This window comes from Malaya genurostris, chromosome 3, assembly GCF_030247185.1.
Source record: "Malaya genurostris strain Urasoe2022 chromosome 3, Malgen_1.1, whole genome shotgun sequence".
Classification (NCBI taxonomy): Eukaryota; Metazoa; Arthropoda; class Insecta; order Diptera; family Culicidae; genus Malaya; species Malaya genurostris.
This window is the reverse complement of record NC_080572.1, coordinates 276079200-276106811: the sequence shown is the minus strand read 5'-3', so window position 1 is coordinate 276106811 and position 27612 is coordinate 276079200. Positions and strand designations below refer to the sequence as shown.

The 27612-nt window shown below is 35.3% G+C and overlaps 1 protein-coding gene across 14 annotated transcripts in view; it reads right to left on the bottom strand.

Annotated features, from left to right (window-relative positions):
- LOC131439036 (potassium channel subfamily T member 1) overlaps positions 1-27612 on the bottom strand; it is a 440000-nt gene that overhangs the window by 18276 nt on the left and 394112 nt on the right. For 6 of the 14 annotated variants that reach the window (XM_058609546.1, XM_058609541.1, XM_058609543.1 and 3 more), the window contains 7 exons: positions 23063-23200; positions 15738-15843; positions 15463-15678; positions 15219-15382; positions 14741-15122; positions 4759-4971; positions 2359-2535 (listed from right to left, as the gene is read on the bottom strand). In XM_058609546.1, coding sequence (XP_058465529.1) covers positions 2359-2535; positions 4759-4971; positions 14741-15122; positions 15219-15382; positions 15463-15678; positions 15738-15843; positions 23063-23200 — 1396 coding nt within the window. Of the gene's footprint in view, positions 1-2358; positions 2536-3552; positions 3631-4758; positions 4972-14740; positions 15123-15218; positions 15383-15462; positions 15679-15737; positions 15844-23062; positions 23201-27612 lie in introns of all 14 variants that reach the window. The other 8 variants (XM_058609550.1, XM_058609554.1, XM_058609553.1 and 5 more) reach the window with 7 other exon arrangements.

Below are 27612 nucleotides of genomic sequence, written 5' to 3'. Positions count from 1 at the left end.
GATCGAAATCATTGATGCACAAAGAACAATGCTATGCGAACTAACTTGTTAGAGAAACATTATTATGTCATATTTGAAAATATCTGCAAAAGTGGCATCCCTGAATGTACCTTAGCCTACTGAGTGAGAGGTAATATTTCTTATTGACGACGGCTCATTCAATCTGTTAAAGAAGGATAAATACACATTTGGAAAAACGAACAAAAGCTCACATTTCTTCTCATTTATAGCTCGCTCTTAAAGAGCCGAAAAGCCGTTCAGATTGTAGCTTGTTTCCACCTTACCAGTAGGGATGCGAGATCATTTTTAAAAAAATCTGTGATCAAGCCAAAATCCTGTCTGTGCAAAATCAGTGCACGTTTCCCCGTTTCCATAATAACTAATCGGAATCATTTTGGTAAGTAAAAATAAGGTCTCACTATTTCCTACCGCTCTGTAATTTTTGGTGCAAACTGTGATCAATTTCAATTATTTGTGATCGATTTCAGAATCTGTGTAAATCTGCGACCATTTTCAGAAATCTGTGAAAATCTATGCCATTTTTTAAATCTGTGCAAAAGGTTGAAAATCTGTGGAACACAGATTAATATGTGAACCTGGCTTCCCTGTTTACCAGTGCGGTGAACTGGTGAGCTGCGGTTCTTTTAAAAAGAGCTGTGAGCTATCAGCTCACTTTAAAGATTCGATTCACTGGAATAGCTCAGGAGGGAATTGCCCATCTCTTCGCTCACTGCAAAAGTGAGCGAAGAGATATATGCCCTCCGTTTCTTAACCATTCATGGTTTCAGCATGGCCATAGTGCAAATGAGTCACACGAATAGTACTCAGGATATTCTCATTGGAAAATAAATTTGATTAGGAATATATTTTCCTATAAGGGTTGTAAAAGTTTGCTGCATTAAGTTGCATATTTCGCTTCGGTACAAGGTTTCCTAGGTAAAAATAGGTAAAATGATGTATAACATTTTCAGAAAAGAATAAACCTATGCATTGCCTTCTACAAAATCATGGGATTTTATATTTTCTACAATTATTCCAAACAAAATATGTAAAAAAAATAACTTGAAACAAGTTATGAAAACTAGTTTTAAGGGGGTTGTCATAATTCAATAACTAAAACTAATCGAGTTCCATCGAGTTCCACTTAGAATTTTTTTATGGTATTATGCATATCCTTTCCTATATATTTTTTAAAAATCAGCTGCATAAAGTTGCATATTACGCTTCGGTGTAAGGTTTTATCATAGGTAAAAAAGGTAAAATGTTGTATAACTTTGCCAGGAAACAACAAACCTATGCACTACCTTCAACAAAAATATGGGACTTTTTATTTTCTTCAATTATTCCAAACAGAGTATGCATAAAGAATAACTTGAAACAAGTTATGAATAAAAAATTAATTTTAAGGGGTTGCCACAAAAACGCATTGTATATCCGAAACGGTGCGACCTACACTTTTGGTATATTTGACAAAGTAAATAATTTTAATTATTTCTAAAAGTTTGTCGAAGAAAAAATTTTCTATCTTTTCAGAAAAAAGTTATGGTTATATTTTTTGTCAAAGTAGGCCATGAACAATTAGGGATAGAATAAAATTGCGCGGTGTATATTTGTAAATAATTTCTTAAAAGCAACTATATGCATTAAAAGAACGGTTTGGCAGCTACTGATTTATGTCCATGTTTTTTTTTATTCGAACCACTGTGCATCGGTTCAAAACTTATGGTTGGCCATACTGAAGCCATGTGCAAAATTTCATTAAAAACGGAGAAGGTCGATTCTGATTCGGTCACCTTTTTCGTCTACTCATTCCTGGAATTGCTCTGCTGTCTTTCAGCAATGATGGTGATAGATAAATAGAAACAAATTTTCTGATTTTAATAACAATATTCTAAAAGCTAAATTCGGTCATTCCGTGACGGGATCTAAAAACAATTTATCGCAGTACCAGAACTTTCCCCCAACAGGAAGTCATTACATTTCCGTGAACCTTTTCGTGGCTTCGGTGGATTGCAATCCACTCGTTCTTTCCCGGGTAGCAGAATAGGCAGGAGAAAAATCATATTTTCTAATAATACATCAACACACGTGTCCTGGCAATTGGTGATCAGCTGCAGTGAATTGGTTTTAATTGATTTATTTAACATTTTACGGGGAAGTGGTGGTGGTGAAGGGATAGTAGTGATGGTGTATATTTTTTTGGTGGTGGTGGTGGTTCGGACGATAGCCAAATTATTGTTGTGTGTGTGTGTTCGCATTTAGTTTTTTTTCTTTTTGGTTTGTTTCATATTGTCACTCACGTGACAGTGGATCTCGGGATCGGGGAAGGGAACCAGTAAACAGTAAACTGACACTTACGCTCGATCCCCGGCGGCCGGTACACCCTCCGAGACAGGACGACGACTTGCGTATCGTCGACGGTGGCGGCCGATAGGTGACCCCACGGAGATTGGCTTCCGCGACGCCCTTGATCGGGACGCCGGAAGCGGAGGTGCTGCTGGCGGTGGCTGTCGTCGTGACCACTTCTTCCTCGTACTTTGGGTTTTTGGTTGGATGTGTGTTTGACAGATTTTGTTTTGATTTTTTTTTGTTTGGTTGGTAACGAATGGAACGAGTAAACGAGACATGCGAGTTCAAGCGAGCGATTTAAATTTCGTGGTGAGATGAATCAAAATTAGTTTGTTGTTAGATGTTAACAGATCGATCTTATGCTTAGTAAAAAAGGTGAAACATAACAAGTAAGAACGGAAACAAATCTAATGGATGGTGGTGGAGGGCAGAGTGATTTGTACCGTTGTTCAAACTATTTTGATTGATTGATTTCTTTTTTACTCGGGAAACGATGAATTTTTGTTCGGGTTAGCTGAAAACTGTTCACCAAAAAAAAAAGAAGAAAAAAACAAAAACAAACGAACGTGCACTGGAGCATACAAATTAACACAACGAAAAAAGTGTTCAACCAAGCTAAAGCAACAACTAAGCACCTTTCTTGCTCGAATGAAAAACCTTAAACTTCTACGGATTCTATGCTCCAAGACACCACAGGCAAAAAAAGAGACGTCGCACAACGCCCGGATGTTGTTTCGATGCAGTGAAATGGCGTAAATGTGTCTGTGTTTTTCTACCACTACATGATCATGGCCTACTACTATCTTTGCTACATGTTGCTAAAGCTTTTTTTCGAGTTATTACAAAAATTCTCTTTATACCGGGAGCCAGCTTCAAAACAGTTTTCCTCGGGGACTGGACTTTACATGCATGGGAAGCGGGGCCAGTTTTCGTCTGACCTTCGCCTGTTAGAGTTTCAGAACAAACAACAACAACAACAAAAAAAAGTAAACGTAAAACAAGGAACTGAAAACTGGATGTGCTCTTCTTAGGGAAGGAGAACAAATACTTCAATACTGCCCACGGGGAAAGCAGGTTACTACTGGAAAATTAACGAAACAAAGGTGTTACAACCAGAGAACGAACTATTTAAACTTTGTCTCACTGCTAAGTGGAATACTTGTTTTTTTTTTTGGTTGTTAAATCGTAAGGGAAAAGACTCACTGTGTGCGTGTGCGATCAAATAACTCGTCCGTGATGAGCTTGATATGCTTGTTCTTTGCTTCGCAAATACTTATCAAACTTTCATTAAAACGAAAGAATTAGAAAAAAAAGAAACAACTGATCCACACAAGAACAAGAACGGAAGTGGAGGCTGTCTTAATTAATGGAAGAAAGGATAGCGGAGAAACATCGTAGACTAGACAGTTGGAATTGATAGCTAAAAAACGGGAGAATGGGAGGGGGGTCAAACAAAGCATCGCAAACTTCCGATAAAAAATTGTTCGATTTTTGTTCCGAACGAAGAAAGTAACAACAAATAAAGAAGATCCTCTATTCTAGGCGCTAACTGTTTTAATATTATTGTTATTATTAAATTCAACCAATTCCGCCTAAATCGAACTGTAGCGTATGAAAGACAGAAACATGAGATTCTTTCAGCAATATGAACTTGTAGTGAAAAAAACGGGAGGTAGATAGAAAAGCAAACAAAAACTGGCATCAGGCAAGTTAATCTGTTTACGAGGAAAAAAATTGGCAACACTACTTTTTTTGTTTTGTTTTTGGCTGGAGTTTTCTTCTGATGGCGCACAACTACAGTGAGAGCGGACAGGAACTAGCGAGAGAATTTCAAATAGCGACTAAATAGTATTTTTTGTTTGTTTGTTTGTTTTCAATCTGTTTGTTTGCTGTTTACTCGACGGATATCGATTTCGAGTCTTCCATTATGTACAGTTTTTTTTTGCAAGTATCAATTTGGCAGCATAATCATTTGAATGAATGTGGTTGGTTAATGATTGACCGTGACTTTCTCTCAACTGAGTCTGTTAAGCGTGTCGATCGTTGATTGATGAAAAGCATATGACGAAATTGAGCGTGACTCGAAAAATAATGAATCGAGGAAGCTTGACCTGGAGTTTGCAGGATGGAAATAAATGTCTCGAAAGAGTAAAGTAGTAGAAACAGAGAGAGAGAGAGAGTTACGAACAGAACCGGTAATAAGTTGAAACTATCTCGAAGGGAAAAATAGAAAGGCTTGAAAGAGATGAAATTGTTTGATTTTTTTTTTCAAATATAGTAATCGAAAAAACCGTAATAACGTGAGAGTAACAGCGGTTTGGCTGTTTGGCAAAGAATAATAAAAATAAAAATAGAAACCAAAAAGGAACATATCGGTGGAACACTGTGAAAAACGGAACAGGGACTCACCGTTGGTCGCAACCGCACACAATGCTTAATGCCGAACGATCCGAACGGACGCCATTTTTCGTTGATGGGTGAACTACTCACATGTGACGCTTCCGAACCGCTGGTTTCCTGTGTGCGGTAAATTCCGATCGGTATTTCGCACGTCGTCGAGCACAGCTTCTGGTACAGTCGGCCGTACGTGCGGATCCACATGTCATCCTTGCTGATTTTCATCTGCGACATTGGGAATGGAATTGACATGTCAGACATTAGATGTTAGTTGAACGGTAAAACACATTTAGAATAATAAACAGTTAGGAATTAGGAATTTATATCATGTTTTCTTTTACAAATCGAGTTAAATTTGAATAAATTCTAACTGAAGCACTCTCATGGCATTTTTTACTTCAACAGGGAATAGGAGAATGAGAGAGAAAACAAAAAAAGTCGTCTGTCTTTGACTGAGTATACTTCTACTTGGTCATAGAACTATCGAGTATCTCATTTGACAGACACTTTGACCGTACCGATTACAGTTGACGATGATTTTAGTCAGTCTGTCAAGGTCATTTGACATGACTGACAATATGCAGCTCTGGTCTCAAGTCAAACTTCATAAATAATGCAAGTTTGAATTCATACGATGCAGTGCAGATCGAAATGAATACTAGCACTCCAAATACCAAGCCTAAAAAAAGTTGGAACGGTAACTTCGATCTGTCATAACTCTCCACTATTGCTGTTTTTCAACGAACCTCAATAAATTTTACAACCTCGAATTTTGTGAGACTCGTAGATTGATTCAAAAGCTTTGTTTTGGGACATAATTTTGTTGTTAGTCAACCGATTTTCACCATATTGGATAGGTACTACTTCCAGAAATAAAATTCACTAAAACAAACGAAAAATAGAGTTGTCTACCCAAAGTAGTACTGTAGGTGACCTCAGAAAAGATGAGACTTTTCACAATAATCGAAAATATCTCCAAATCAAAACCTATATATTTTTACACATCATTCGATTACTAGTGATACCAGTTACAATTTTTGTCCAACTATCTTTTTCGAACTATCAAAAGAAAATCTTAAAAAATCGGTGAACTTATAAATATTAGGAGTGTATCGAAAATAAGCTATCCGCATACATTTGTGTTGCACGCAGGTATTTGTGATGGATTTTTTTGCTCAGATCACAGCATGCTGTGCGTTTGGCCGTCAGCTTTCGTTTGTTTACTTGTTTGTGCGGTTGAAATTCTGCGTTACTATGCCAAAATTGCCGTAGCGCTTTGGAATTCATCATACCAGTGTTCAAACTATCATTAGTAAGTTTGGGGAACACTATTCTTTGGATGAGCTACCAGGAAGAGGCAGAAAACCCGGTTCTACCAACCCGAAACTGGACCAGAAAGTGGTATCTCTAATCATGAAGAACAAATCAATGTCAACACGTGGTTTGGCCAAAAAAGCAGGAACGTGTGTCGGATTGATTCAGCGTATCAAGAGGCGAAATCACCTGAAGACCTACAAGAAGCAGAACATCTCGAAACAAAGTGTAGAACGGAAGAAGCGAGCAACAACTAGAGCCCGGAAATTGTATTCACGTCTTTTGCCTTGTCCGAATGCATGCGTTTTGATGGACGATGAGACTTATGTAAAGGAGGACTAAAAATCCCTTCCAGGTCTACGATACTTTCTGTTTACTGTGTCTCCAGAAGAGATTACTGCCTCTATATAAGAAGTATAGTACACCTCCACTGTTTTGGCCGGATTTAGCGTCGGCTCACTATGTCAAAACCACTGTCAATTGGCTTGCGGAAAAGGGTATAAATTTCGTTGAGAAAAATATCAATCCACCAAATTGCCCTCAGCTTCGACCCATCGAACGTTACTGGGCAATCGTGAAGAGGGTCTTCAAGAAGACTGGTAAGGTAGCTGGGAACATGCAGGAGTTCAAAAAAAATTGGTCTCAAGCGTCCAAAAAATGCGATGCAACACTTGTCCGGAACTTGATGAAGAGCGTTCGATCAAAAGTTCGAAAATTCGTTAAGGAATAATTTAAATTTCATCCGGTTTTCATTATGCTCAAGTTTAACCTCGAACAATAAAGGATCAATTTTTAGTTTGAATAAAATATCGCTTTTTATCACAATTTGAAAGAAAACTTTGTGGATAGCTTATTTTCGATACACTCCTTATATGAATATTTTTTTCACTTGCTTGTATATAAATCAGAAATTAGAGCAATGACCAGTGGTGGTAAATTGCGAACCGAACGCCGATGCTTCTGCAAATTTACTCAAAACTGTTCACCGAGCGTAAGCATGCGATAGGTTCGAAAACTATTCCCTCGGTTAATGCGAAGGTGTTCTGTGCTCGGTGTTCGACGAAGCAATCTGTTTCGAACCGTTCGGTTGGCGGACCATCGGCGAGGGCCGAGTAAACTGCGTTCGAAACGATCATTTGTTGATTTCAAGTCTCGCATCCTGGTTTTGAAATTATCAATGCACACGTGATCAGCACAAAAAAATTCTTTTGCTCGATTGATAAAACGATCAAAAGCAATTGAAATGGCATTATTTTGGACATTATCAGTGTGCTTAGGGTTGCTCGATATGGAAAATAGTAAGTTTTTGTTCTTTTGCAAATTTTATGGTTTTTGGTTATCGAATCAATAACAATAAGAATTGAATAATTTGGAACAGCTAGGTGGTTCAAAAAATTTGAAACTTTTTGACTATAATTTGGACGTTTTCAGCAAACGTAGAGTGGCTCAATATGAAAAAGGTTTTTCTTTACTCTTTCAAATTAGATGTTTAATAAACTGGTGAGTCAATAGCAAAAAAAAAATTGAGTAATTTTAGGTATTTTCAACAAGCATAGGTAAATTTGATGTTCTATTGATTGTTGAATCAATATCAGTTCAACTTGGATAATTTTAGACATTTTCAGAGAGCTGGCGCAATTTAAAAATTCGGATTTTTTTTACTAATTCGATGATTTATTAAACAGTTAAAAAATCTTTGGATATTCTCTGCCACCGTAGGGTTTTTCTATTCGAAAAATTGTAAAATTTCTGACTAATACCAATTCGATGATTTGTTGGTTGTTGTATCAATAGCAGGTCGAATTGAATAATTTTGGGCATTTTCGGTGAGTGTAGGATGGCGCAATATGAAAACTTGTAAATATTTTGACTTTTGCTGATAAAAATGTTTCATTTAATAGTTAATTAATAACAATTACAAATTGCTCATTTTTTACATATTCAGGGACCATAGGATGGTTCTACCTGTATAATTATAAAGTGTTTAACTAATGTCAATTCGATGCTCTATTGATTGATGAATCAATAGCAGTTCAAATAAGATGATATTGAACATTTTCAGCGATCGTAGGGGGGTTTAATATAAAAATTTGAAAATATTTTGATTTTTGCTATTTTAATGTTCACTTGATGAGCGAATCAGTAGTAGGTAGAATTGGATGATTTTGGACGTTTTTTCGGGAGCGAGCGACGTTTATTAATTATGGATATTCTCAGCGAGCGCTGGATGGCTTAATATAGAAAATTGTATTTTTTTAAATTATTTACAATTCCATGCCAGTGGTAAAGCGGGAACCGAACACCAATGCTTTGTACATATTTGATTAGAAATATTTTCCTAGCAAAAATATGCAAAAGCTGCAACCTACAGCATCAAAACTAAATTCTATTTCAGTTGATGAGCAAAGCAGTAGCGCGTTAAAAATTACAGTCAAAATCACATACCCTTCGACGATTGTCATGTTTAAATCCGATGTTTCACCACCACTACTATTTATATATTAATCAATAAAGCATCCGAATTGGCAAAATAGTTCACAATTTCTCATATGAAGCTGCGTTACCACCGAACAAAATGCTTAAAATTCTAATATTACAATTGCTATCAATTAAACATTGAATTAGAAAAAGGTAAAATATTCCCATATTTTTATATTAAGTCACTCTACGCCCACTGAAAATGTCCAAAATTATCCTATTCGAATTTAGTTCATTCACCAATCAATAAACCATCGGATCTGCAAATTCAAATACTAACATTTTTCAAATAGGACCACACTACGCTCGCTGAAAATTGGAAATCCTATTGGAACTGCTATGGATTCACCAATTAATAAAACGTTGAATCGACATTAGTCAAAAAATTTTAAAATTTTTCAAATAGAACCACCCTACGGTCGCTGAAAATGTCCAAAATTGTTAAATTTTAATTGCTTTTAATTCAATATTTAATAAAACATGATATTAGTAAAAGTCAAAATATTTACAAATTTTCATACTGCGCTACCCTACGCTCGCTGAAAATGTAAAAAATTATCCAATTCGAACTACTATTGATTCACCAATCAATATAGCATCGAAATTAGATTAGTCAAAAAAATATCTATTTTCCATATACAGGCACCCTACGCTCGTTGGAAATGCCCAAAATTACTCCATTTTAATTGCTGTTGACTCACCAATTTTTTCAATATCGAATTTGCAAATATTAAAACATTTTCAATTTATCATATTGAACCACCCTACGCTCTCTGGGAATGTACAAAATTACCATACACTGCTAAGCTACCCAAACACTGAAACGTCCAGCCGCAGCTGACAAAGTTCGGTTCATCCGAAGCAACAGCCTATAGTACTCGAATCGGATGTTCATGAACATACTAGTAACGATAGGCTCACAAACTAAAGCATCGGTTCTTTCACCATCAGCATCGCTTCTTGGTTCGGCGATGCTTGCTCGAACGATGGTATCGGCAAATTTATACTCGCGATGGTGGTTCGCTTTTTGGTTCGGAGCGAACACGTTTTGCTTGTTCGGAATCGATGCTTTACCACCACTGGCAATGACATGTACATTTTCCTGCTCCAAAATATTTGAACTATTAGCAACAATAATAATAATCAATTGATGAACAACATTAGAATCTTAAGAAATTTGGTACAAATCAGAGAATCTCTATTATTTGAAAAATTTTACCAAACAGAATCAAGTCAAAACTTATAAATTTTATAACTTTTTTTTTTATTTTTGCCTTTCTCATATAGAAAGGTTATGCAATCACTGTGAAACCCGACTTTTGAACCGAGGCCCGGAGGGCCGAGTGTCATATACCATTCGACTCAGTTCGTCGAGATTACAAAATGTCTCTGTGTGTATGTGTGTGTGACAAATAATGTCACTCAATTTTCTCAGAGATGGCTGAACCGATTTTCACAAACTTGGATTCAAATGAAAGGTCTTGGTCCCATACAAAGTTTCTGAGTTCCATATGGATCCGATTTCCGGTTCCGGAATTACGGGGTGATATGCACCAAAATAAGGAAAAAAATAGTGACACACGTTTCTCAAAGATGGCTCAACCGATTTTAACAAACTTAGATTCAAATAAGAAGTTTTATGACCTTATACAATTTTCCTGAGTTTCATTTGGATCCGACTTCCGGTTCCGGAATTACAAGGAAATATGTGAAAATTAATGAAAAAATATGCAATCAATTTTCTCGGAAATGTTATGACCAATTTGCACAAACTAAGAAGCAAATAAAAGGTCTTGAAATTCTTAAGGAAGTCTCCGAAACGTTGATCCAAATCCGACTTCCGGTTCCGGTATTACAGAGCGATTAGTGAAAATTTTCAATTTCATAAGTATTTTTTCACTAGCGATGGCGAAACGAGGAGCACATTTTAATAAAACTTACTGCTGAATTGATCTAGTTGACGGATCTTATTAGTTAGTGAATTTATAAAACTACTTTGAAACTACTAGTCCCCGGTTTCCGCTTCCGAAAGCACCGATAATAGTGAAGCAAATCCCCAAAAACATTATTCAAATTAAGGCTCTCATTGTCTTTAAACACACTGAGCAATTTCATCCTGATCCGACTTCCTGTTCCGAAGTTATAGGGCGAGGCGTGTCATAACATTCAAATTCTAAATGACGATGCAGGGGAACGGGTATAGCGTAATGGGTAAGTCGATGCCTTTCACGCTACCCACCTGGGTTCGATTCCCAATCCCGCGCACATAGGGTCAGAAAACTTTTCTGGCCCAATGAGGTAATTGACAACAATGTTAAAACCTCTATAATCGAAAAAAATGACGATGCAAAACTGGTTCGCGACGGTACGTGCGGCTTTGCTCCATTCACAGCGTGCGTTGTTCAATTTCGTATAGCGGGCAGTGTTGCCACAATAAAATTTATATTTTTCAGGAGAAAAATATGTAAATTTCTAATCCTTTTATTCAATTTGTACCTACTTGTTAGTGTTATTACAAGATCATGATAAAGATGTTTTTCAATAAAAGTGCACTTATTGGCATTCTCATATAGAAAGTTTATACAATATGTTCTATACAATTCGACACAGTTTATCGAACTGAGCAATGTATGTGTCTGTGTGTGAGTATGTGTCAAATAATGTCACTCATAAAAAAAATCTTGTTGTCCTGTAGGTTGCTATTGAATTTCACATCGTCATTTAGAGCCAAGAAAGGTAAAATTCTTCTAGATTTGGGTTAAGACTGATTCAATTCGTAGACTATATTAGTTACTTACTAAACGAACCGACTTTGGCTATACTGGTTCCATGTTTCTGATTCCAAAAGTACCAGAAGTAGTGGTCAAAAAGTTGAATACGAGGCTCACTCTATTTTCTTAGATCGATTAGAGATTTGATCGATTTCCACAAACAGACTCAAATAAAAGTTCCCATAGTCTCATAGGTTGCTGTTTAATTTCTTCCGGGTCCGATTTCCGGTTCCAGAACCATAGGGTAAAGAGTGTTTAATCATTTAGTGCGACGATGCAAAATAAAGAAAAATTCTTATCAACTTGACATAACTGTTTAGAATTTGAAAAGGTTATGTTAGTTTATACCCAAAGAAAGTTACTTACTTTATTCAAGATTGAAAAAAAAATTCTTCACAAAATCTTCTGGTTATATTTTTGAAAATATAAGCAATATGAGAAAGGCATCATTACACCACTAGGTGGATTAAAACAGGTTTTTTTTTGTTAGAAATCGATTTTGACCCCAATTTACACAAAAAATAAAAAATTTTGGTTTCACTGAAACTCTCTCAATTTTTTGTAAATATACCAAAACTCTAAAAAGAATTAAATTTTTGTTTTGGACAAAAGATCTAATCATTGATATCCACTTACTGATTTTGATTCTTATATATTGCTTGATTTAGTTTCGAAAAGATTTTAAGAAACTAAGTGAAAATTCATAGATTTTCAAATTTCTTAGATATTTTATTTTATGTTTTATTAGCAATCAATAGTAATCACATATATCTTAAATTTTACGTTATCGTAAACGACATCAATTAGGAAAAGAGAAGAATACTAAAATTTAAATTTCACAAAGTTATAATTATTTCTGAATTGATTTTTCTATTAGTAAATTCCACTTGGAAATCTATCATATATTAATACTCACAATAAACTTATTTTACAATTCAGAAAAAGTAGAATTCCGAAATTAGCACAACAAATCTCACGATGTTTAGAAAAACCTGTTTTAATCCATCTAGTGGAGTAATGATGCCATTCTTATATTTCTCATATTTTCATTTATGAATGTGTGGTATTCTTCAAACAATTTTGTTTGATTTTTGATAAACATAAAAGTTTGTGCATAAACTAGAGAATGAAACAGTTAATCTCTTTCTCCAAAAGGCATAAACCCTCCTCATCTTTTATACCAACAGATTGACAATATACAAATGGTACAATTTAAGGCTTAGATTAAACTAAATTACATTACAATTTAGTTGTTTAGCATTTCCTTATAAAATTACCCTTGCTATACAACTAGATAGATAAGGAACAGTCGCTTTACTGCGGGAATTCTAAGTAACGGGTGTGAACGGAGCCGGTTAAATCTATATCGGTTCGAACAAAGTGAGTGAGATCCATTTTTGAGTATATACTCTCCGGTCGTTAATCGAAAACCAGGAACCAGGAAAGCCGAAATTAGTTCGTTTGGCCGTTTACTGACAATGACTACCGATTGAAGTAGTTTTGAGGCTAGTTTAGAATTTTTTTACGTGTTCTGTTTCGCCCCCTTTAATGACGATCAGCTCCGAATGAAATTCAGGAATTCCGTAGGAGACCACAAGACTTTTTATTTGAATCTAAGTTCGGCAAAATAGCTTCAGTCATCATCGAGAAAACCAGAAATTTCCGAAATCGAAATTTTAGAATTCGTCGAGATTCGGAATTCTCAAAATTGTGTGTGTGATTTAGAAAATTCCTTGATATGAAAATCTTTGTAACAAAACAAATTCTAACAGCAATCTTCGAGACTTGAACCGATAATCATTGGATCACAAAGTACGTCCGTTAATCGACTGAGCCACAGAAGCATACATCTGCTTGGCTGGTAAGTGGTGCATATAAATTAATGCAGTCGCACTTGCTAACCGAATAGAAAATACAGTCGGGACCAGTGAAATTCAGTCTCATGAAACATTAAGTTAGGCTTTCACTTGTAAAATTCTAATATTTTTTGTGTGCAGGTTTCCATACATGAGTGATCGGTGGCGATTTATTTTATAGCTGGACATACCAAAAACAATTATGGAGACTACATAACAATATTTCACGGATGATGGCCAATGAGCCTTCTGTCAACATCCACTTTAAAGAATGATTTCAGAAGTATTGGTATCAACACCAAACGAAAGATAAAACATCTGCTTTGAAATTACTGTTCTGAATGATCAGTGAGCGTGAAATGTTGACAGGTTTATAGAGCGTTATCGGAAAACAGTGCGTGATTTTACTATTCTTGCATTCCAAAAAAATGAATTTTAGAGATGACTCCATTTGTGTGCATCTAAGAAGATGTAAAATCATAGTGTTTTTTCGAAGTGTTTAGATATCGGAAGAAATAATGCGTAATTTGAGGATTTCTGAATTAATTTGACAGTTGAAATACAAGTCTCGTGACAGAAGGTCGATCTTCTCGTTTGTTCCGCTAGCAAAAGAACTTCCTAAAAGGAGTGCTACTGATCGGTACAGTGGCTCTTGTTTCCGAACTCGATTGTTCAATTACATGCTCAAAAAGTTCCCACCAGAATCATCACTGTGGGACGCTCTCAGGCATCCGATTAGATTTTGTTCTTAGGTTGCCACATCTGTCATTGTTATTCTATCAAATTTCCAGCTTGATACCTGGACGGTTTCAATGTGGCGACGACATTGCAAATTTTAGAAGAGTGCTTCGGCAACGATACTCTAAAAAAAACAGTCGTTTAACAGTGCCATGTACGTTTCAGAAGTTGCCGTGAGTCTGTGAATGATGATGAGAGAAGCGGTAGGCCATCGATATCGAAAACCGACGAAAACATCAACAAAATCAAAGGATGGATGACCGTACACCGCAAATTGACTGTTAGAGAGACGCCAGAGGAGTTGGACATTGCTTTTGCGTGAAGCAATTCGCCGAAAAAGTCCAAATTTGTGGGCTAACAACTTGACTTCAGCGTGAATCTTGCATCACGATTTTGATGAATAATCTTGTATTTTTAATTTTCTGAGTAAATTCCTGGAACTTTTTGATCAAATTAGTATTAGTACTGAGAGCAGATGAAAGGTTTGACGCTTACTCCGTACCAAAACCAAGAACTTGAGCGCGCTTCGGAAACGTGTTTGGTCATATTGAAGCCGATTTGGGTGCACTTTCGGTGTCTAATGTCAGAGTGAGTGTCCGACAATGACCAGAACGGCAATTCAGGGATCTAATCGTTCCCTCATTCACCCGATTAACCCGACTTAGCTTCTTTTGGACTAATATTTGTTCCCATCAAAAGATGGCCAATAATTAGAAGTTGGAGAATAACTAGATCAAGTCAATCAACTTGAAGTCATAGCTCAAGACTGTTTGATTACCGACAGTGGTTCCGTATGTTCCACGACAACTTCAACCGGGAGATGCGGAATAGACTTACCGAGGTTAGGAATCCACTGCCGGGCGCTTGATCGATCCCCAGCAGCAGCCGCACGAAGGTGATCACGTAGTCCTTGACGAACGCCTGATACAGCAGGGTATCCAGCATCGATGCGCTAAAAACATTCCCGGCGGCGAACGGCAGGCGGAACATGTACGATATGTGCGACCCACGCTCCTTCTCTCGCTGTTGGAGATCATTAAAAGTATCAACGGAATTGGTACGTTCGGGCTCTACCGGAAGTAGTAGTGCATCGAGGGCGTAAGTTACCTTCTCCATTTTGCTCAAGTGAAGGGCGTATTTATCGTGTGCACGGAACTGCATGAACCTCATGTTCGAACTCTGTGACAGTTCGGTAATACTGCGGATACTTGGGAAGAACCTGATTGCAAGAAAAACAGAACACAGTTATCACTTACGCCCGAGGGTCGGAGGGAGGAAACACGCTAGACGAAACGAAAACACTGAAATTGCATACTTGAACATGGTTTGCACGGCCACGATCGTGTTACAGTCGGCCAACGTATCCTCCTCGGCCGAGTTCGACAGTTCCTTGTTCACCACGACTACGTTCTCGGCCAACGTAATACCGGCTCGCAGCAGATCATCCAAACAGTCAATCGAACCCAACATCCAGTAAACCTGAGCGATAGAAGTTGGATCAGTTGGTTGATGAAAAATGAAAAAAAAAATGCATGGTTCAATCAAAGCAATCCAGTTACCAATGGAAAATAGGAGATCGCATCGAGAAAGGCAATATCTGGTCTCCGTTCTAGCAGTAGAATAATCGGATTCAGGGAAGTTTTCGAGCGGAAGTGTGCCCGCAGCGGTATGATGAAGTTGTAAATGCCATTCGAGGCGTAATCGGCAGCCAGGATGATGGTTTTGTTCTGCCACTGATATTCCTTCGCATTACGATAACTGCAGTGTTCGCAGACCTGCAAGATTAAGGTTATCATAGACAGACTGTTTCAACCTGGCAACTGGCAACACTTACTTGAGCAAGTTGTAGGCAGCAGAGTGGTTTCTTCTCTTTCAGCAGGAAGCACAGTGTCGGACTAACTCCGATGAAAGGCGATACGGGAGGGAATCCTTTGACGATTCTGGAAGTATAAAAAAAATGAAACATTTTCTGGTGTACATCGAACCTGACTACATTGATGACTGAAATACGGAATGTTAGTCTGCTTGGAAACCTAACCTAACCTCTCGGGTTAAGTGTTTTGTCATTTCCCAGTTTTCTGTTTTATTGCGCTACACGAAACAAAATTTGAAGCTCTTGTGTTGAGCTTCCCGAAATTTGACACATCGGTATTGAAGCAATTAACTAGCGATTGACGAACTGCAACTATTTACTATTTACCGATTTAAGGCTAAAAGCTTTGAACAGTAACAACATCTGTTGAAAAATTTTTTGGCTACTTGATAAATTTACAGTAACTGAATAAACAACTATTCTACGCACGAAACTGTTGCAACAACATCGCTGTGTTTTTTTTTTTAGCCAAAGCAGTACGGGTCATTTTAATGGATGTTTCAGGTTCTGGAAGAGTTTTTGTTGAATAAAAGTTGAAATTGTAATTTATTTCTTTTCATCAACAATTCTTCATTCGCATGTTAAATCAGAACTGACAGAGCATGTAATAATTGTTCAGGCCAGGGCGGATACAAGGGGGGGGGGGGTAAGTAGGGGTTCAAACCTCTCCCGAACTTGAAAAAATAATTATGTTATGAAAGCTATTTTTATAAATATGACGATATTGTTGTTTATAAAAGTCACTTTGCATACTTTGTTTTTTTTCTCCAAAATTTATCAAGACTGTCTTTTGAAAAGGGCTAAATATTTTTAATCAATTTTTTTCAAAGAGTTGCTGTCGAAAATGAAAGAGTTACTGTCGAAAACGAAAGTTCTACTCTTAAATTGAGAAAGCCTTGTGCTAGTGATTTTCACAGAATCAGTCAATTTTTTCAATAAAAATACAGAAAAAATCCTTATCGAGTCCTACACTGAAAAAAATTGATTATACAAATTTTAAGTCGATTTACGAAACAAAATCATTATTAATTTTGATCAAATTTTGTCCCAAGATAGGTGATTAAGTTTTCTACCAACCAATCATCCATTGCAAGATAAAAAAAAACAGCTTTAACGAAAATTATTCCTTGTAAAAACTGGATTTTTTCCAGTGTCTTTTTACTAACTAAACTAAACTAAACTGAAAGTCATAATCATCCAAGATTACAATTAATCTAAATTAGTGTGAAAATTTCACCGAATACCCGATATTTGCAGAAAATATCAGTGCTGGATAAGAAAAAGATTTTGTTAGAAAAAAATTTTCCCTTCAAAACGCCCAGCTTACAATATTTGGAAGGTTGGTAGGAAACCTAGTTATCTACGTTGAAACAAAATTTCATTCAAATAAAGAATGCCGTTTTTTGTTTGACTTCCAATTTTTGAAATCGATTTTTTCAGTGTAAAATTCGATTAGTAATTTTTTTTCAGCATTTTCGTTCGAAAATTAGATTTATTTTGAAAACATCAACAGAAAAACAATTTTTTGAGGGATTTGTCATCTTTTACTCTAATTATTTACGATACAGTTTTGCACGAAATTTGTCTATTCGAATCCTACACTGAAAAATATATCAGTTTTCGTAATTTTTGATCAAGTTACAAAAAAGGTAGGTTATTATGTTCCTTTTCAACCGTCCATGAATTGCACGACGGGCATTTTTCTAACTAAAACTGTTTTTTTTTTGTTTCTGTGCGTGGTTGGGAATCGAACCCAGGTGGGCTGCGTGATAGGCATCGACTGTCCCATCACGCTATACCCGTCCCCTAAAACTGTTTTCTTGTCCATTACTAATACTTTTTGCAAATATCGGACCACCTGTGTTTTGTGAAATCTCCTCTTAAATTGAGATTCAATGAATTCTTGGATGATAATGACTTTCAGTTTAGTTGAGTTTGTGATAGAATGACACTGTACATTCCTTTTTATTAAAACAAAAAAACTTTTTTTTTAAAATTGATTTTGTAATTTTAAAATCAATTCGACATGGAAGATTTTCAGTATTTTATTGGAAAACTTGACTGATTTTTTATTTTACTGATCATTTGTATAATACATTTTTGTAGACTTTGTCATTTTTCATAAACTAATAAAAAAAAATTTATAAAAAAGTTTATTTTTAAAAGACAGTCTAGATCAATTTAGGAAATCTTAAAGTATGCAATGTGACATTTTAGGGCAAAGTCTAAATTCTACCAACTGCAAATATGATTTAGCGCGTAATTCGTCATATTTAAGGCAAGTATAAAATGAATTCCAAAAATTTTCTGAGATTTGGTTCGTAAAAGAAGTTACGTAAGATGAGGTAACGTAAAAAAACGTGTTCGTAAGCGGAGGTTTGGGTGTATCAACTTAGATAACGCGTTGTTCTTGACGCGTTCGTATATTTCGAACATTACTGTCGAGAGTAAATGACATGATACCGGTAGGCCTTTCTGTCGAAAATGAGATTTAAAGATATAGCTCTTCCCTTATCCCTATTTAGCTTATCCCTTCGTACGTTATCTTCGGAGAGGATGACCCACAGTTATGGAAATCGCTAGTAACACACGAAAACCAATCATGTCAAAAAATCGATAAATCTTTGTGCACCGAGAGCTTATAAATCTACCAGCGCGAAATCTATTAGACAGATATCAAACTCACAATTATCATAGACGAATAAAAAAAAAGATCATTGCAGATAATTCCAGTTTCGGAGATATAATCGTATAAGTGACGTAACCGACAAATCACACATATTGTCAGAAAGTAATCAACGATCAAGCTCAAATGTATTATTGATGACACTTTTTCTTTCGAGAATATTGTCGGATGTGGAACGTAGGCGCTGAAACCCGCTTTTGTGCACTAAGCGAATCAATCTGAATGAATTCGTGATATAAATTATTTTACTTAAAGAAATATGTTTTATTAAGATTGATTTGATGATAAGGGAAAACGCACCACTAGGTGGATTATGAAGATGTTTTTTTTCTATCATTTTGATATTCATTTCTTTTACTTTCCTGTTTCCTTTTTTCTCTTAGCAGTTCTCTGTTTTGCGGAGCTCAACGATTTTTTTTTGTTTTATTTATAGAGTTTTTCACGTCTTAGGTCATTCGCCTCTTCGGACCAGAAAATCTTTCTGACCCTATGTTTTATATAACGATTATTTTTAGAATTTTGCCTTTATGGTACTCAGGCATTCAGATTTTTCTGATTTCGGATTTTCAGTCTTCTGGTAATTATGTTATTTGTTTTTTAATTTTTTCTTTCCAGTATTTAGTATTCCAATTTGCTGTGTATTGTTTTCCGGTTTTGTGGTTTACAGTTTATCAGTTTTTTTTTGTTTTGCGGTTTTCTGCTTTTTAATTGGTAGCTTTTCTGGTTTTCAGATTTTGTGGTTTATTTTTCAGTTTGCAGATTTCTTATTTCATTGTTCCGTGGTGTATTGTTTTCCGGTTTTCTATTTTAGATTATTTGTTTTCCGGTTTTCAATGTTCTGGTTTTTGATTTACTGTTTTCCGATTTCCCTACCCTCGGTTTTTCGGGTTTCTGTTTCGCGATTTTCTGTTGCTTGCTCTGTTTGCCGGCTTGCTGTTTTCCGCTTTACTTTTTACCGTTTTTCTGTTTGTTGATTTTTCGTATTACAGTTTTCTGATTTTCGAATAATGATATCCAGATGTCTATTTGTTCTTTCTGCTTCTCAGTTCTCCGGTTTTCCAATCTACTATTTTCTGGTTTGTAAATTTTCTAGTCTGCAGTCGATTTTTTCTGTTATTTGACAGTGCCGTCTATATTTTATTTTGCTTTTTTTCTATTATTTTGGTATTCTGTTTTTCAGACTTCCAGTTTCTCTTGTTTTCCTGCCTACCGTTCTCTGTTTTCTGATTTCCATATTTCTGGATTTCAGTTTTTCGATCGTTATTTGTTTTTTTTTGTGTTGTTTTGTTCGTGCATTTTTTGTTTTAGTATGTTGTAGTATCTTGATGTTCTGGTTAACAGATTTGACCGTTTTCTGATTTCTGTTACTCGAATTCCGATTTCGTTTTTCCAACTTCTTTTTTGTTTTTGAAGGAAAGGATCTCCTTTTTTCTGTTGTTGTGTTGTTAATTTGTTCAACTACTTTCTGGTAGTTTGGTGTTTCTGCTCCCTGGTTATCCGATTCTCCTCTTTTCTAAGTTTCTAGATTACAAGTTTTCCAGTTTTTTGATTTACTGCATTTCTGTTTATCTACTCATTGAATTCCCTGATCTTCTGTTTTTCTGATTTATTTTTTTTTTAAATAAAATGTGAAGTGTGAAATCGATTTTAGGCAGATTGTGTGATTTATGCCCGATTTTTTTTCTATTTATTTCTAATTTTCAACAGTTTACTGTTTGTCTGTAATTTTGATGTCAGATTTGTGGTTGTCGGTATCATTTTTTTTTCTCCTATGATTTTCAGTTTCAGGTTTTTGTTTTCCCATTCTTCTATTCCTTTTTATCAGTTTTAGTTCGTTACATTTTTCGGTTTGCTGAATTTTCGCAATTTTAATTCTTCGTTTCGTTTTCTGGAGATCTGATACAGATCTCTGATTTCAAATTTTGTTTCTTATGATTTCTAGTTTATGCCTTTAAGGTGTTATGATTTTTCACTTTTCTTTGCCTTTTTATCCGTTCCTGGTTTTATTATTTTAAATTTTGTCGTTATTTCAGTTTTCCGATTCATTTTTTTTCTTACTTTCCAGGTTCTGGCTTCATGGTTTCCTGGTTTGATTTTTGGTTTGTCATCGTTTTCCCATTTGTTGTTTGTTTTTCAGTTTTCTGTTTTTATTTTTTTTCTGTTTTTTCGTAATATTGAAAAATGATTTCGTTTCTTATTGTTTTCAGGTTTTTAAATTTAAAAATTTCCAAATTTCTTGTTATTCAGATTTCTTTTTTTTTAAGTGTAGCGCTTTTCACCTTACGACTATTTACACCTTGAGTCGGAAAATATTTGTAGCTCTATACGCGGGGTTGAACCTAGGTAGGCTGTTTCCAAGCAATCGACCTACTCATATAGAGTGTTTCCCATTTCTGGTTTTCTACTGAGCTTAAGAACCGTTTCTGGTTCGTACTCAAAAGCATAATATATATTATTATATTTTTTAATTTGATTTTGGATCTAGGATTTTGGATATTGCTTTTTGGAATTTGATTTTTGATGTTTTTAAACAACGATTTTGTTTTGTTTTTTCTAATTACTGGTTTAAAATTTCTGATTTTAGATTTTTGATTCAGTATTTTGGATCTTGGATTTTGCATTATGGTGTTTTGAATTTGATTTTTTATTTTGGATCTGGAATTTTGGATTTTCGAATATGATTTTTGATTTTGTATCTCGGATATTTGTTTTTGGAATTTGATTTTTGATTTCTGATGTTCGATTTTTCTGGGGTTTGACTTGAAATTTTTGTTTTTTTGTTGGATTCAATTTTTGTGTATTGATTATGGTTTTCGGTTTTGAGTTTTGTTTTAGATTTTTGAGTTTTGATTTAGGATTGTGGTTTTTTGTTTTTTAAATTTGATTTTTGATACATCATTTTTTATTTCTGTTCGTGATTTTTTATGTTTGGTTCATGATTTGTAAGTTTTGATATTTCTTAACAGTTTTTTTTTATCAATGGTCTCAATTTTCTGGTTTCTGAACTCTGTTTGCTGACTTCTATTTTTTTTTATATTTTATTAGCATTTTTGGTTTTGTATGTTTGTTTATTTGTTGGTCTCCAAATGTTTTTTGTTGTGTTTGTTTTGATGATGTTCAGATTCTTTGCTCTTCAATTTTTCAGTTTTTAAATTTCCTTGTTTACCTGCCTCCAGTTACCTGGTTTTAAAGTTTTTTTGTTGTTTAGCGTTCTGTTTTTCAATAACTCACTTTTCGTAGTTCTCAATTTCATGCTTTGTTCTTCTTTTGTTTCATATATTTCAAGTTTTCTATTTTTTCTAGGTCTCTTAGTTCTTAGTTTCGATTTTTTTTTTAAATTTTCTAATTTTTATGACTTGTGGTCACTTCAAGGATAAGAAAAATATTTAAACGCTATGTTTGGGTTGTAGAATCGAATAAAGGCTGACTGTGTGAAAGTCATTCACTCAGTATTTTTTGTTTTTTTTTATTGTATACTGTTTTCCTATTGTTGCAATTTATGATATGTGTTTACAGTCTTCTTTTCTCTGATTTATTTCAATTGTTCTGTTGTTACTAAGGATTTTTCAATGGACTTTTATCTGTTTTCTTTTGTCTGGTTTTCTGATTTTCTATTTGCCGGAATTTCAGTTCTTCGTATTCTCAGATTTTCAATTTTGTTGTTGTACAGTTTCGAGGTTTTCCGGCATAATGATTATCAGCTTTCCGGTTTTCCTGTTATTTGAATAGTATACTTTTAGACGTTTGTGTTTTTCTGTTTGCTGGTTTCTAAACGTTCCAATTTTCTGGTCTTCTGTTTTATTTTTCAGATTCATTTCATTTTCGTTTTGGAGGCTTTAACTTTATGGTTAGTCACTTATGTGCGGGATTTGGAATTAAACCTAAGCAGACTCTATGACATCGACTTTTTGTTTATTTTTCATTGTGTACTGTTTATTGTTTTGTACGGTAAACTATGGCAGCTATGCGGAAATTTCACATTCATGAAGAGATGTGTTGTTGAGGGACGTCTCGATGTGTCAATTCAGTAGTCCTCTGTAACTCGAAGATTGCAACCAAGATTGTTGATGGTTAGGATCTAGAAATTGAATTAATTGAAAGTTCATTCGAAAGGACGCGATTGGCTGAAGTAATCCAGCCGAGTAAACCTTCCGTACATGTACGCTGTGCACGAGTGGTGGGTGAGGTTTTGTTTTAAATTTATTAACGTGGTGGTTTCATATTTCAAGTGATGTTCACACATGGAATTTCTACTAAATATACAATTTATGCTATTTTTGTATGTTCAACTGAGAAAACACCGCACAATATCGCAGTTGGATATCGTTTTCCCGTTTACTTATTTATTATTCAACTATTCAAATCTACTGCAAATTGTACTGCAAAAGGCATCCAGCGAAAAGCACGGCTTCTAGCATGCTGGCGAGAGGTTAGTTTATCGAAAAATCCAAAAGCACCGGTGGGTGGTTCGTTTTCCGAGGTGGAACTTTGCAAAAGTACAACAATTGAATAAACAAACGAACAGTCAAACAAACTAGCAAACTAATAATTGAAACAGAAAAGTGTAAACAACAGGACGGAACAGGTGGTGGACACTTACCGGGAGCAATCGGTTCGCCATGCAGGGAGTGTGTGAGTTGAATCTTTGCTATCGGATGTCGAGCTACAACATTTCGACTCGCCGGATGAGCTCATGGCGAGCGTTTGCAGAAGGGACAGTTCGGCACTTCCGAGGCCGCTGTGTTTTGTTTTTGTTTTTTTTTGTTTTCATTTTCAATATCGACAGGTCAGGTGGACACACACGTACACATTTAGGTACAGGTACACCATTTTGCCAAAATGATGGAAAAAGAGAGTGGAAGTGAAAATGTGAAGATACAAAATAATAAAAAAAAATGCTTGGGATGTGCTGTTTTGACTTATCTCTGTTTGCAGTGCAGTACAGTTAATTTTTTTTTGCACGGCTTGCTATGACAGGATCGAAATATTAAATGAAAATGCTGTGCTGGTTTGAATTAAATGAATGAATTAATGAATGAGGTGATGCCAGAGAGGGGTGCGGTACGATACATATTTGATGGAATATTACATATTTGTTTGATACACTGACTATGCAAAAGATGCAACTTTCATCTGGTAGCACCTAAATGAGAACATAATTGGACTGGTTAGTTGTAAAGAGGTTAGGGTGACAGCCAAAAATAACGCACTACCATTTCAACTGAGAGAGTTTAAAGATTAAATAAAATTTATTAGAAAGGAAAAAATAGTATTAGTTAGTGGAAAAATACACTACATTCTGGTTTTTTTTTATTTACAATCAAAGTTTGATCGTTTCTACAATTGTAATAATCTATATATGAAACCGTTTTGCGTTTCGGAATAGAGTTCAATGGAGGACTACAAATTAACCAATTCTATTTGCAATAAATACATTTGTTTCTGAAAAATAGTAAAAGTTAAGTTTCATGATCGAGAAAAAAACCTAGGCAATGCATTAGAGAAAGATATCAACTACATGGGTAGTTGGGTAGTTGTACTCACTCGCAGTTTTTCGAGTGAGTAAAATACCCACTCAGAACTCCGAAGGAAAATTCTAAATTCTAATTTACCGCGAAAAATGTTAGCGCATTTTGTATAGTTTGTATACTGTCGACTCGCATCGTACTAATTGTTGAAGGCATATATGTAATGAAAAGTCATGCCTACAATGCCTAGAGAACAGTAGAGAAAATCATAAAACTGTGTGTGAAAATCTATAACACTTAGGTTGTGAACCATGTTGTAAATTATTATTACTTTTAGTTAAAATTTGACAGTCGAACAATTATTTTGTCAGTTTTTCAGAACAATTCCTTTATTTTTGAGCTTTAGTAAAAAAATACTTCGGTGTAATTTCTTTTTATACTTCCAGTCAATGAAAATGTACCAATAAAAAGTTTCAATATACACCCAAACCTCCATTTACGTAATAATTTTCCCAATGTATGTGCATTATTGGATATGTATAATATAATGGATAACTATGGAACAAATATTATTAGTATTTGCAGGAAAAGGATTTTCTAAGTCGCACCAATTTACAAGATGGCGACTTTCGGTTCATCGATATTCGTTACAAATCATCAGAATCAGGAACGGGTTTGATGAGTACATGTTGGAAAGCGATGTTTGAGGTGATTCAAAAATCCAAGATGGCGACTACCTTCACAATATGCATATTTTCGGAACGGTTTTCATGAGTAGGCATTTACATTTTTGAAGCAGTAGTATAATATCTGCGACAGATCTAAATTATAGCCGAAATTAGTGAAAAAAATATTAAAACACCAGTCAAATCAGATTATCAAGACTGTTGAAACTGCTACAAAAGTGCCTTAAATAAAACGAAATGCTACATATAAGGAACAAAAGCAGAATTTAGAACCACCTCAAACATCGTTTCCCGACATCTACTCATCAAAGCCGTTCTAAAAATACTCATAATATAAGTATTTTTAAGAAATATCAATACACCGGAAGTCACCATCTTGGATTTTGGAGTGACTCTAAACATTGTTTTCCGGCACCAATTCATCAAATCCGTCCCGAAAATACCCAATCCAAGTCGTCTTGGATATTCAAATACCTCAAACATTATTTTCTGGAATCTACTATTTAAATCCGTCACAAAAATACTCATATTGTTGTAATTTGCATGGAATGTAAATGAGCCGGAAATGGTTTCCCTTGTATGCAAAAACCTCTTTTTCATAAAAAGTAGGTTCGTAAAAAAAGAATACGTTATTTGGGATTTTGTTCGTAAAAAGAGTTACGTAAAAAGAGGTAACCTAAAAAATGCATAAGAACGCAGGTTCGTGTCCTGTCTCTGAGCGTATCTTTTTCCAATAAATCATCTTCTCTGTTAGTTTTTCATTCATTCAAAAACGTGCTTTTTAACGCATGAGACAGATATGCGAGTACTACTCACTCAATTTTTCGATTTATCAGCAACGGTTAAACCGATTTTTACGAATCGTGATTCAAATTAAAGTTCTTATTGTCTTTAAATATACTGTGCAATTTCATCCTCATCCGACTGCCGGTTCCGAAATTATAGGGCGATAAATGTCAAAACATTCAAATCGTCATTCAAAATGACGATGCAAAACTAGTACGTGACGGTACGTGCGGCTTTGCTCTGTTCGCAGCGTACTTTGTTCAATTTCGTATAGCGTGTTACCACATCAAAATTTATATATTTAAGGTGAAAAAAATCTTAAATTTAAATTCTTTTGTCCAATTTGTACCTACTTCTTAGTGTTATTACAAGATCATGATAACGATGCTTTTCTATAAAAGAATACTTATTGCCTTTCTCATATAAAAAGTTTATACTATCACTTGAAAAATTGTCTAGAGAAAGTTTTCTATACCATTCGACACGGTTCATCAAGCTGAGCAATGTATGTGTCTGTGCGTGTATGTGTGTAACAGGGTGGCAAGTAAATTAGCGATATAAATTTCCCGGGTTTTTCCCGGTGCGCGAGACTAAAATTTCCCGTTTTTTTTATATTTTGTAGTAAACAGATTCAATAATAATGAGTGCTTTTTGCATGTGTTCAACGATCATTCTTCAAACCAGCAAACGTTCCGAAAGACGCAACTTATTTGTATACATACTCAAACAACTCGATTACTTTCATTTCCATTGAGAAGCCTAGAGAGCTATCATTCTTCAATAAAGAACTCCAGTTCACTCAATCTTCGAGGAGAACTAGTTCTTTTGGACCGTTCGCGGACTGACCATCTCTAGTATATTCCAATACTTTTTTAGCCTGGTATAGTCTGGAAAAAGTATTAAGTTAAAAATTAAAAATGAATGAACTAAAGAACAACACTCCTCCCGCAAACCCGATTCCTTCTAACAACCAGTGGCGTCTCGTGACCAAATTTACGGGTTGTGCACTGCTTATATGGTATGATATCAGAACCGTTTCGACGTTGCAACAGAGACAGCAATTTGTTTTCAACTGCCATAAGCATAAGCCACTAAAGCCTCACCTGAATGTGTGCATACAAGTTCTCACAGAGCCTATTCGATCAGTTGTGCAGTGCACGAGATGCACATGAGGACGAGACGCCACTGCTAACAACATATACGATATTCTTTCAGAGTTGGGTTTTGGCTAGAGAACAAAATCCTTCTAGAATTCTTAAAATGTACGCTTGTCACTTTGGAAAAACAACAATCTATTCCTCTAGTGACTGAGAAGTTATAAATTTGATTCTCCTATCATCGACAATCTTCGACTGCTCCTTCGTCCACATCAATATCCTCATCATAGCTGATAATCTTCGAAAAAAAAATTAACATAGATTCACTGAACAGGCTCTTACGAACTCTGAAAAACTAATTTCAGCTGTCAAAGAAGGAAATCAAATACTCCCTGAAAACGGTGGATAAAGTATTCTCACAATTTGACATTACTGAGACAAATTTTGGTGAAATTAGGGGAATCATTAGCTGATAACTAAAAACACGGCTCCTAAGAGTTCTTAAAAAAAATATTAAACATGTTACCTGATGCTACTTTTTGTCGTATGTTCGAGCCCCGACCTGGAAGGATTCGTAGTGTCAGTAGAGTCGTAGCACTAGCCATGCAATGGTTCTGTACACTCTAAATCGGCTGCGAAGTCTGTTGAAACAGAAGGTCAAATTCCACTACAGGAATGTAATACCAAGGCTTTGATGCTACTTTTACCATTATGCATACTTATTCTGAAATTTGAAGACAAACACTAAAAAGGTCCTAAGTGCAAATGACAGTTCTTCTTTCTTTCGATTATTACGGTCCTATCGGCAATCTTTCTATCTTACACTTTGCAGAGAATAACGACTGAAACTATCAACTTTTGATCTGCTATTAAAAAAAGCCTTTTCTAATATTTGTCGAAATTTGATAGAAATCCAACAGAAGCATCCAAATTATCCGTATTTTTTATTATGAGAACTCATTGTGCTGTTATTGATGACAACTAAGAAAGCTCTTATTAATTTAAAATTGCTTACAAAAACCGTTAAGACATGAGGTGTTGGCCCCATTATCAATGGATTGTGCACCATTGAATCTATGTGGGACAGTAAGATGTTTCAAAACTTGTACTGAA